General features: G+C 38.1%; 1 protein-coding gene across 1 annotated transcript; it reads left to right on the forward strand.

The window, feature by feature from the left end:
• The first annotated feature begins 8,929 nt into the window (after nt 1-8,929).
• LOC147603781 (peroxidase 57-like) lies at nt 8,930-11,922 on the forward strand. The gene is made up of 4 exons (XM_086795832.1): nt 8,930-9,707; nt 9,968-10,156; nt 10,672-10,834; nt 11,076-11,922. Exons 1-4 carry the CDS (start codon nt 9,447-9,449, stop codon nt 11,738-11,740), a joined length of 1,278 nt encoding a protein of 425 aa, XP_086651958.1. The 5' UTR covers nt 8,930-9,446; the 3' UTR covers nt 11,741-11,922.
• The last annotated feature ends 323 nt before the right edge of the window (nt 11,923-12,245 follow it).

Raw genomic sequence — 12,245 nt, forward strand, 5'->3', positions numbered from 1 at the left:
AAACTCCTTTGATATATATACTCCCCCCTTGAACTGTACGAAGATTACCGACTTTAAATGCAAATGCATATAGAAACAAAGTGTGTAAAGCATGTAAAAATGTATGGAGAATTCTAAGAGAGATTATCCCACCATTTGCAGTAGTGAGCACAACCTTACTAAGTCCTTTCATTAGATATGAGGAGTTTTTTGCACATGTGATGATTGTGCCTCCTTGAGGAGAAGACTCAAGGGAGGAAAATAAATCACGTTGAGAAGTAATGTTCTTGCTAGGACCACTATCAAAATATCATACATGTTAATCTATCACTCACATGTATATATCATGGAACACAAGGGTCCTAACTAGTGAATGCACAATCATCCTCTTGTGCATATAGTTTATTGACTTCTTCTTTTGAGCACTTAGTGCGGATGCATCAGCCACAAGTGCTAATGCACCAACACCAAGCACTCATGTTGATACATCAACCATAGCCATTCTTGACTCTTTTTTCTTCTCTTTCTCTAGACTTTTTCTACATTCATTTAATATAATGGCATGCCATTCGATAATAGTTGCATTTTCCTTTCTTCTTAGTCTTATCACCCCAGTTCATTATGGCTTTGGCGTGTAGCCACCCTAAGAAAAGGCTTTGCTTAGCGAGAATGCTTGATCTCCCACATGCATACTAGTTTGATTTTGTCGATATTGTGCTCTTCTCAAGAGCATTGCAACCAACTCATCAAACATCAAATATAAGGACATTGGGGTTATCCTTCATCAAGAGCCGAAGTGTGGATGTAAACCTTGATATGAATTAAAAAAAGGTTGTGAGAATAGTAGCACCAATGAATTGTTTAGATAGGCTTCATCAATACATGCAAGATGCACTTTGAGATCTTTGATCCTTGTGAGAAACCCATCCATTAAGTCTCCTTCATTCATATGCTCCGACTCTAATCGCTTGCATAAGTAGGCAACTCATGTCTCGCTATGCACATGTAAAGCATAGTAAAAAGTGTATCCTAAGACTGCTTGGCAGTTTTACACGAATGAATATGAGGAATAATTCTCATTTTCATGGAAAGTGCCAGCAATGCATGTGCATGTGTATCCTTGCCATCCTGCCTAGCTTGTTCCACTGTGGGAGGTGGGGAGGCTATGTGTGGCAACATAGGGCATACCTCAATGCCAATAACAACATTCCAAATCCATATTAAAATCAATACATAATGCATCATATAGGACCACAATGGGTAGTTGGTCTCATCAAGCTTATCCTCAATGGAAAGCATCCCAAATACATTACTGCCTACCATTTCAGCCTACAAATAATAAATCTCTAACACAAAATGCAAATATCCCAATAACCTACAAGTATTATCAATGCCCACTAAATGCAACCAAGATGATTGGGAGTAGTAGATCATTGATGAACGAAGAGAGCTCTAAAGTGCATGAAAATGGCAGGTGTAGAGTGTAGAAATGTTACTACTAGTAGGGATGCAAAATTCGATGACAATGATGACAATGTTGTTGAGCTTGATAATGCAATATTGATGACAACAAAGTAGTGTTGATGCCCCAATCTACATACTAAATGTATATTGTTGCAATGCCAAAAATTTATTAATGATGAGCTCGATAATGCGATGGAGAGATGATGAAGTAGTGATGAGACGGTGGCCCTATCTCACACTAAATGTATGTTTTAATAGTGTCAAAACCCTAAAATTAAACAAAGAAAATTTAAACTAACACTCCCCCGAGATGTTTATGAAAACCTTAAAGCATGCAAAGAAGCCCTAAAGCACACGAAAGATGCACAAACACTGTTAACATAGTTAACTTCACACTATAGGGTATACCTTTCCACTTACTAAGAGGATAGCTCTCAATGTAAGATAATCAAAAGAGCAGCTTGAGGAGGTAATGAGATGAGGTGATGAGGGCCAAGAGAACCTGCTCTGTACCAATTGTTGGAGTTACAAAATACATATAGATACAACAAGCAAGAAGAGATAGAGAGAAGTAAAATGCTCAAAGAAGATTAATGAGAATGAGTTAAGTACAAGTCAACTAACATGCTAAGGTCACTTGCAGACTCACCCATAAGAATGTGTACACATGCTCGGGGGAAAAAAACCCTTCAAAGAGGTAAAATGTGTCCCAGCCCATTATTAGTGTACGTCCACCAACAATCACTACCATATCACTCATGTTGGAGCTAGTACACATCCATCCAATTGCACTCAACTTTCAAGAATGGTGCCAACTACTCTAGTCTTTAAAGGAAAACAACTTCATCATGTTGGAAAATAAATTCATCATGTAGGAGAAGGATCACAATTAATGGAGCACTAAGCCTTATGATAGTGTTAGATGAGAGCATAAGTGGATGATGACCTCATTACTTTTCTCTCCATCTTGGCTAGTCCTTGACATTGAGACAAACATTGTTTATTTGCACATTTGATCATGCAAGATGGGGTTGGAGAGACATATAGCAATTATCACACCCAACACTTAGGTCCATTGGGGGGTTCCACTCAATTCAATGGTATGAAGTTTATCGAAGGAGGAGAAAATTGAGTTTTCCTCTATTTAATAGCCTCATGCATATACATTGGGTAAAGTGCCCCGATTGAGGCACAAACTTCACCAAAATTTGGAGGTTATCCATGACACTTGTTTGGTGATGCACCAAAAGGTTATAACTGCTGATGCAAAATGGCAGAGTACGTCAATGTAGTTAGCTTAGGACCATTGGATGTTGATTTTTGACCCCCAAAAATCTTCTTTTAGTGTATTGATGTCTACAACTAGTTGATTGGTATTATGTAGCATAATTATGAATTAGTACTTTCTTTTTCAAAAAAGAAATTTCTATTGAGTATGAAAAATATAAAAGAGGGAAAATTTAAACCAAACAAGGTGGAAATCTCAACTAGTCTAGCACCTTACGTTGCTAACAAGGTCCCATATGAGTGGGAGTGAAAAGATGCCATAATGCCACTCTTTCGTATATTGGTGGCAATTTCGCTCTGCAGCCCTAGAACATCCCTGGATTCTGGCCCAAGTGGCCATGAGGGTGTGGATGATATCACTCCAAATCCTACAAATGCACAGTGACTCATATACCAAGTTACCCTCAATGGCATTAGTGTATCTAGCCTTCCAAAGGTGTGAGGCATTGCAGTACTGGAAATAATCTCCCATCCATTTTCCAACCTTTGTGTTGGGGGACATATCTTGACTCTGGCATGTCCTAATAAAGATAACACCACCAAGTAATTCCTTAACTAATCATAATGACCAGATCCATGGCGTTCCCTTCATACCAGAGATATGGGCTTGATTGTGTCAGCACCAAAAGGAATGTAAGCATCTTTCCTCATCCATCCGAGGAGATCTATCACAAATCCAAATCCTATGTGCTTCCCTTCACTCCCAAGGCAATGGTAAATTGTCTTTGAAGCTTCTGTGCATCTTGGGCATGTTGGACTAATACCAAAATAACCAATCTCCACTGGTCGGTGGCAAGATCACCAAAAATAGAAAGCCAAATAAAGGAGGATATATGTGTCCTGCTATAAGATTGCCACAACCTCCTCCAAAAAGTCCTCTGAATGTCTGGTGTAATACCATAAGCCTCCCTATGAGGTCTAAGAATAGGGACGCTTTGAATGTGTCATAGAACAAGATGATTGGCATCCCACATAGTATAACTAAAGAAAGGCATAATTTTCATTCACACCCACTCATTACCTAGGTCCCAATGCAACAAGTACCTAATAGGGTAGCTGCCATACAATCAAAGGCTCTAAGTATCTATGATTATACTTGGGGTGGGATCAATATAAAAAAACTTCTTTGCTCTACCAACAACTCTCACAAGATGCACCACTAGGACCTCGAGAATATCCTGCACATCACATCTCTCTAACAACCATCCATCCTATAGTACAAAGAAAAAGACCGGTGCATCATCCTCCCTAGAGTGGGGAGGCCCATAACCATGCTTGTCTCGAAGAAAACTCCAAACCACCTTCCAAAAAGGGCTTCATCACTTGTGGACCTTCCAAGAAGGTCCATGGAATCCAGTGGTTGGGTAGTATGAAAGCATTAACCTACACAATACTCTGACCTAATGACCCTGAAATGTTGTGTAAGAATGCCTCTCTGATCCTCTCTGATTCTTTTAAGCCTCTTCCAATCCACTATGGGGAGGAGAGTCTCCCAAACAGCCCACTGAATATGTGTAGCTACTCCAAGAGGTCTATCATACTCATCCAAGATCAAGTCAGAATAATTGTTTCCCAAGAAATTTTGTATTGTGCCATCTAATCTTGATCAAACAAAATCTTGAATGAGGTGAGGTAACTAGCCAATGCATCCCCTATGAAGAACCTAACAAGAAGTGATAGATCAAGCAGTGGCCACCAGCAACACTTGGTTAACCATCAAGGCTTTAGATGCCACATCAAGCTTCAAGCTACTCCAGTGTTGAAGTTTGATTTTAATGCTTATGATCAGCACAAACTATTATGTTGGGGAGATGTTAGTGCATTTTTAAATAGGTACGAGTCTAGGACTCATATGTTTATGATGAATGAATAGAATATGTCAGTATGAATAGGTACATGTCTTGCATGAATATTAGTACATATTTACATAGCTATGTTCTAATATTGGTAGGTTTATATAAGTGAATAGAATATGTTTTAGTATGCATAGGTACATCTTTAGATACATACACTCAAGTTTGGTACATTTTGAAATTGGTATGTCTCTTAAATGAGTGCATGCTAGCTTATCTCTTAAATGTGTACATGTTTTAAATGTTTGTACACCTATGTTTATTAAGGCCTTCATACATGAACTTGGAATGTATACATCTTTTCAATTGTTATGCCTTGTTAAATGTATACATGTTTGAGGTTAAGTTTGATATAATTTTAGGATGCACGTACGTACTAACAATGAATGGAAGATTTGTGTGTATGAGTCTTATCCTTAGAACAACTTTTAATTTTGAAGGCACCATGAGTGAGCTCGCATGGAAAGGCATGAATGTTGATGTGTCAAAGTGTGAGTCCCTCTCCTAAATTTCCAAGGTTTGTGAATGTGTGCTCATGTTTGTGAATGACTAGGTATTTATAAATGCACAGGCTTGTGAATGACTAGGTATTATAAACTTATAGGTTTGTGAATGAAAAAGCCTGGGTATAAACCCATGAGTGAGTCAACTCACATTTGTGCATATACATTCATGTATGTGAATACATGACTTAATGAGTGCAAGACACTAGTGAATGTAGTTTTGTTTAATAGGTGACCACCTACTAGTGTGAATGTAGTTTCAACCACATTTGTGAACATGAGGACCATGCCCATGAATGAGGGGGTTGTGGATGAGTAGCTATAAACATACATATCATTTGAATGATCAAATTCAAGCTCACATTTTTTAGCATGATGAGTTAAGGGACTAAGGTGTGAATATGTCAACATGCATTCCAAGGAGGTATTCTTGTGGCAAAACTGTGGCAGATCTCATTAAGGTTTATAACACACCTATGCTTTTAAACGGGTCATCACCATTTCTCCATTAATAATCACAATTAGTAAGTAATAATTATTAATTGACCCTTCCCATTAATAATCACAACTAATAAGTTCTACTTATTAATGGGTCCTCCCCATTAATAATCACAATTAAGTACTAATTATTAATGGGCCCTTCCCATTGAAAATCACAATTAATAAGTACTAATTATGGTCAATTTAATGATAATCTTGGCACTTAATGAGCACACAGCTTATTTGGGCTTGGATTAAGACACTTAATGGTGATTAAGCAAGTTAATCACCATGCTAACCTAATAATAACCACATAGACTCATTGGTGTGCTAACTCAAGTAAGAATTATGGACTCCCCTAAATGTTAATTGTGAGATGACTAGCAACCAATAATTTTTGGTTAAACAATGCTAATCATGCAAGACTTTGTAATTATAATTGTGCTCTTTACAATCTAATCAACTACACTAATTAGATGTTATGCAAACTTTAGTCAAAAGCTTACTTTAGGCCTAAATAATAATCGTTAATTAGCTTATTAACACTAACTTGTCACTTACCCTAGGCCAAACCCTTAGGGCTGAATCCAATCAATTTTTTGGCCTAATCAAGGGTTATTGATCAAGCCTTTTACCAATATAATTTCCATCTCAATGAAGCACATTATGTAAACATGGACCTACTTCAAATGTTATGTAGAATTTTCTTTAATTAAGTATACATTTTAAGCTTAAAAGGTATTGTAATCAAAAAAAAAACCATCCTACCTCCAAAATTGCACATTTTTTGTAGTGTGCCACTAATCATTCTTTTGTTAAATCTTGTTCTCTATGAAGGTTCTATTGTTTGTGTTAATGCACAAGTTGTGATTTCATACAATGGCTCCATAACCCTTCATTGGGCCAAAAATAGCTAATGATAAAGAATGCTCCAAAGATTTCTTACAATGACTCCACAGCCCTTGCTTAGGCCAAAAAATAGCTAATGATAAAGCATGAAGGTTCAATTATTCTCTATAAATTTTGGCCTAACAAAGGCTAATGATAAAGCATGCTCTAAACTCTAATCAATGGTGATTCCACACAATCTTGATCAGGGTTGCAAGAGAGTAAAAACAACACCAGATTTATTGTATAAATTATAAATCATAATGTATCATAAAATCCCAACATTATTTGTAACATTGTATCAAAAAAATTACAAGCCATACTAACCTACTCGAAAATAAATGTGTAATTACCGTCATGGAATCAAGTCTCTAGCTCTAAACCTGCTAGGGTGCATGGAAGGGAAACTTTGATGGCTATAAATAGAGAAACCTATAATTATGTGCTTTGCACTTTAAAGTCATAAAAGTAATCTAGAATTGCATGTATGCTAGAATATAATAGGCAAAGTAATATAAGGTTATTTCATAACATGAACAAATATAATAAGGTTATTTCATAACATGAACAAATATAATAATCTTTTGTAGCATGCTTTAACTTCATCTATGTTTGCACATTTGGTTATGGTACACACGCATGGCAATGTAAGGTGTCTAAACTTAGGAGGTACAATTGAATTCTACTTTATGGCACAACAAAATAGAGAAGGAACAAGGATCTGCATTTGGGCATGATTTCAAACTTTGAGTGGTACAATGCCCACTACTTATGGCAATTTAATAGAGACAACAAAAAACAACAAGTGGCTTAGAAGAACATGATAGGGCCACAAAGACCTTTGATTTCTTGGAATGGGGGAAAATGAGTGGTTAACTTATCATTTTTATTATTATAGCAATGTTCAAGATTAAAGTAGATTCCCAAGATGAATGTGATCTGGCCCCTTTGGTTTCCAATGTAAGACATTTGAATTGGCATGGAAAAAAATGTAAGACATTTGAATTCAAATGTAAAACATTTGAATTGGCATGGAAATAAATGTAACTTCATCTTTTTAATGTATTATATATTCATGTTTATTAAAAACTTGAACTTTACATAGGTTCATAACTTTTTGAATCAATAAATCAAGTTTTATCATTTATTGTGTTTAGACATTAGTTTGAAATCCATGAGTAATGTCATGGCTAAAAAATGAGCAAATCACGGAAAATGTTTAAAAGTCAAAAAGTTGGTTTGAAAAGTTAATCTTTATATAATATTTAAATCAATGTAATCACTAATGCATAAATATTACTAGATCTACGTTAAAAAAGAGCACCTTTTTCAAGACATTCTTAAAAAAAAACTAGCATATTCTCTTCATGTGGTGGATGTTGACGATTTAGTTGATTGAGAATGTAAGCAATTCTTTTATTAAAAAAAAGAAACTAGCATTCTCTCTATGGGATGGGTGTTGACAACTTAGTTGATTGGTTGAGAATGTAAAGCAATGCTTGCTCAGTTAAGCTATTTTTCTTATTTTCAAACCATGGTAGTAGGAGAGGTGAAGGATCCACATTGAAAGTATGCTAAGGTTACAACAAAGGTCATATGTGGGTGGGGATGATTTATGGGGCAAACATCAAGTGAGGTGCCAAGCTTAGAGCTTGGAATGGTAAACATAAGCATGCACGTTCTCTAAAGAGGGAGTCGCCACTTCGTGCAAGGGGCAATGTCTTAGAGAATTGATGGTGATGATGGCATGTTAGTAACATACTCCCTTCACACCAATGATAGCATTATGGTTAGGATTGTTATCCCAAGCCTAACAGCTAGACTAGATGGTGATATGTTGCCACACCCAATAACAACACATCCATAAATCAAGTATCCCACTTAAACTATCCACAAAACCCTACCACACCTTTCCTTTCCCCACCGAAAGAGGGATTCTTACCCTAAAGCTCTATATAGACCTTTGCCCTAGTGAAAATCTAACCCCATTTGCACAACCCACAAACCAAAAAAGCTATTTAAAAATCCAAAAAAGAAATTTTGACCCAAAAATAAAACCAAAAGAGAGAGAGAGAAAAAAGAAGAAGCTAAGCATGAGTGGAGTAGACTAAAAGGGGACTAAAAGGGGCTAAAAAAGCACCAAAATAGGCCCACACATTGCAAAGCATGAGTGAGGTAGACCACGAAGGGCTTCAAAACTTTGTAAAGCATGAATGAGAAGTAGAAGAAAGTGGAGGCCCACCACCACACCAAAAAAACAGAAAAACACACACACACACACAAGAATTAGATTCATTATATAAAAAACCCTACCTTGGTGGGGTTAATTTCTCACTTTGAATTTGAGAGCAGGTACCACCCCAACATTGACATAAGAAAATGCACTACAGGAAGGCTTCACGCGGTTTGTTGTAGAAAACACCCAAACCAAGGCTAGGCCTCCGTATAAATACTCATGAGCAATGCCGCTCCTCTTATCATCTGAAGTTCTCATCAATGTGTCCAAGAAGTTAACATTTTGCCATGGGCTTTCAAACCTCTAAATCCCATTCCATTAGCCTTAATTTGTTTGGTTTTAGGATTGTTAGCTCAATTTAGGGCGGCCAAATTGAAGAGAACTAACCATAACCCAAGTTTTGCTAGCTCACTTCTATAACAAGCTCTATGAGGTAGGGGTTAGGAGAAATACAGACCATTTGATCAACCTCTACATTTTCATGCAAATATATATTCTTTTCGTCACCATTAGCTGGGATTTTTGGGCTCAATCCGACAGAATTTTCCATGCATTAGACCGCGTACTAAATCTGCAAGTTGTTATTGAATCTGCATAGAGTTGTAGCCTAATTAAGACAGATTTTCATCATATTCAAGCCACTCAAATCTGCAGATCTCGTTGATTTTAATCCTTTTAAACCTGTAAATTGTGGGTTACTTCATGGCGATTTGGTAGCCCATTAATTTGAAAGCAAGTAAAGCTAGCTTTTGTGGGATGATCAGCACTTACAGAGGGCACCCAATGGCGGTGACAGCAGGAAGCGCAGCAGCTTCTGCTTTTGCTTTTGCTTTTGCTTTTTCGGTCTTGCTGATGGCGGGAAATGCAAAAGCAGCGGGTACGTCTGTGGGGTTTTACAGAAGGAGCTGCCCAAAAGCAGAGGCCATTGTACAACGAGTTGTGCTTGCGAGGTTTGCCAAGGACAAAACAGTCACCGCTGCACTCTTGCGAATGTTCTTCCACGACTGCTTTGTCAATGTAAAGCTCTTAACAATAGCTGATCTCTGATTGTTAGAGCTTAATTCGTATTAATTAGTGATACTGCTCTATAATGATGCAGCTTCAATTGCTAGTGATCAATTTTTATTTGATTAGCAGATATTATGCTGCTTAATAATAGCAACGCTCCAGTATATTATGCAGCTTAATATGCGATTAAAAGAGCTCCATATGCAGCTAATGTATCATTGTTTGTGTATGATTGAAACTGATTAACAACTACTAATATGTGATCGCAGGGTTGTGATGCATCTATCCTAATTGATTCTACACCCAATAATCAGGCAGAGAAGGAGGCACGCCCAAATCTCACAGTGAGAGAGTTTGATCTTATTGATGAGGTGAAGCAGGCTTTGGAAGCTGCATGCCCGGGTATCGTCTCATGTGCAGACATCATTGCTATGGCTGTCCGAGATGCTATCGTCCTGGTAAACCCTTTTTTCTGTTCTTCTCAATTTCTTGATGTGATCTAAAATTCCAAATTACTTGTTCAGCTAATTTCTAATTGATAATGGGTTTTAAGAACTACTTTGCTTGCAATTAAGTCAATCAATTAAGATGATTGCTCATGCCGCTCTTTTTCTTCATATTATTAAAGGAGTCCTAATTATACCTTCAAAAAATTAGCCTATTGATGTATTTAACTGCAATTCAGCCCTATAAAGGTAACTGTAATCTTGATGTATTCGATTAAGCTAAACTAAGCCAATTAGTAAAGATCAATTAGGCTAATTGTAAATTTCACATACACACATACCTAGTATACCACATATATATATATATGTGTGTGTGTGTGAGAGATATGCATATACATGTTTATTCCTGTGTGTATACATACATATATATATATATATATATGTGCTTTTTTTTCAACTCCACAAATGCTTGTGGACACCAACAAGAAAATGATTGCTATATGATTGAATAATGGACCTCATTGCAGTCAGGAGGCCCGAGCTATGGAGTGCCTTGTGGGCGGAGGGATGGCTTGATATCAAGGGTTACAGATACTGTTAACCTGCCATCTCCAAGCTTTAGTGTGGACCAAGTGAGGGTAGCATTTGAAGACAAAGGGTTGACCTTGACAGAGATGGTGGTGTTGCTGGGTAAGTCAAAAAAGCACACATGCATTCTCTCTTTCTCACACACACACAATCTCTCTGTCCATCGATTGGTCTCTCTAAATCAATAAAATCGACGTTAAGCGCTAGATCAATAAAGTCGACGTTAAGTGGCTCAATCTCTCACAACACACACAATCTCTCTCTTTTACACACAAATAATGTTGCGCATCTAATTATGTTTATTCTAATTGTGTATTAGTTGACTACATATGGATGCATGCAGGCGCGCATACTGTGGGCTCAGCACTGTGTGGGTTCTTCAGCGACAGGGTGTTTAGCTTCCATGGCACAGGGGCGCCGGATCCAAGCATGAACACCACCCTGGCCAGGCGTTTAGGTAGCGTGTGCCCAGATCCCTTCACCAGCGAGAGCAATGCAGACCCCGCAGTTGGCCTCGACCAGGCCACACCTGACATCTTCGACAGCAGCTACTTCTCTCAGCTGAAGCTGGGCAACGGAATCCTCCAAATCGATCAGGAGCTCACTGGCGACGCCCGCACCCTCCCCCTAGTCAACCAATTTAGCGCCAACCAGGACCAATTTTTCGCCGCCTTCGCCAAATCAATCCTCCTCATGGGCAACATCGACGTCAAAACCACGCCTACCCAAGGTGAAATCCGCTCCCACTGTCGCAAGGTCAACAGCAAAACTGCTGCGCCGCCTCCTAAACCAACGCCCGCACCCCCGAAACCGGCCTCTCCGCCCCCGAAACCGGCTTCCCTCCCTTCGATACCGTTCTCTCCACCCCGCCGCCGCCACCACCGTTCTGGTGGTGGCCGGACTTTTGTGCCATCTCCCCGCAGTCGAAACTCCATGCCTTCGGAACCTGCCGGCCACCCCAAATCCCACCACCACACACGGCGGCGTGGAAAGAACCGCCGCCACTGAACATTGTTTCTTCCTCAATACACAAATCTAACAGAAGTGCCAAATTTTTTCACTCATTCATTTAATCTAAAACTACAACTTTCCATTCATCCACATTGTAAGTTTTCAATATAGAACAGATGAAGGTTCTCAAGTGAAAAATGATTCTTTTCTACTTCACTTGATGTTATAGAGCACCAAAATATTGTTTTGTATTTTCATTAAATATATTATGTGAGTTTTTCTAGAATAAGAGTGTTTTTTCAAGGTTTTATTTTAGTTTGCAACTCTCATACCCTTTTTTTAAACAAAATTATACTTATATTTATAAGTTGAGCGCTACCATATACAAAGGTCCTCTTTTTACAATTATCATTCTCACCTTAATTCCAATCACTATTTGCATGCATTCACCCCATTTAGTTGCCCTTTCTATATGCATGCATTCACCCATGTCCTTTCTATTTAAGGGTCTCACAATTCTCTACGAAAGGACTCATTCTACAAGTGGAGCGAGGGAGGGAGG

The sequence above is a fragment of the Cibotium barometz genome, chromosome 63, assembly GCF_041138505.1.
Source record: "Cibotium barometz isolate CiBa-2024 chromosome 63, ASM4113850v1, whole genome shotgun sequence".
In the NCBI taxonomy this organism is placed as follows: Eukaryota; Viridiplantae; Streptophyta; class Polypodiopsida; order Cyatheales; family Cibotiaceae; genus Cibotium; species Cibotium barometz.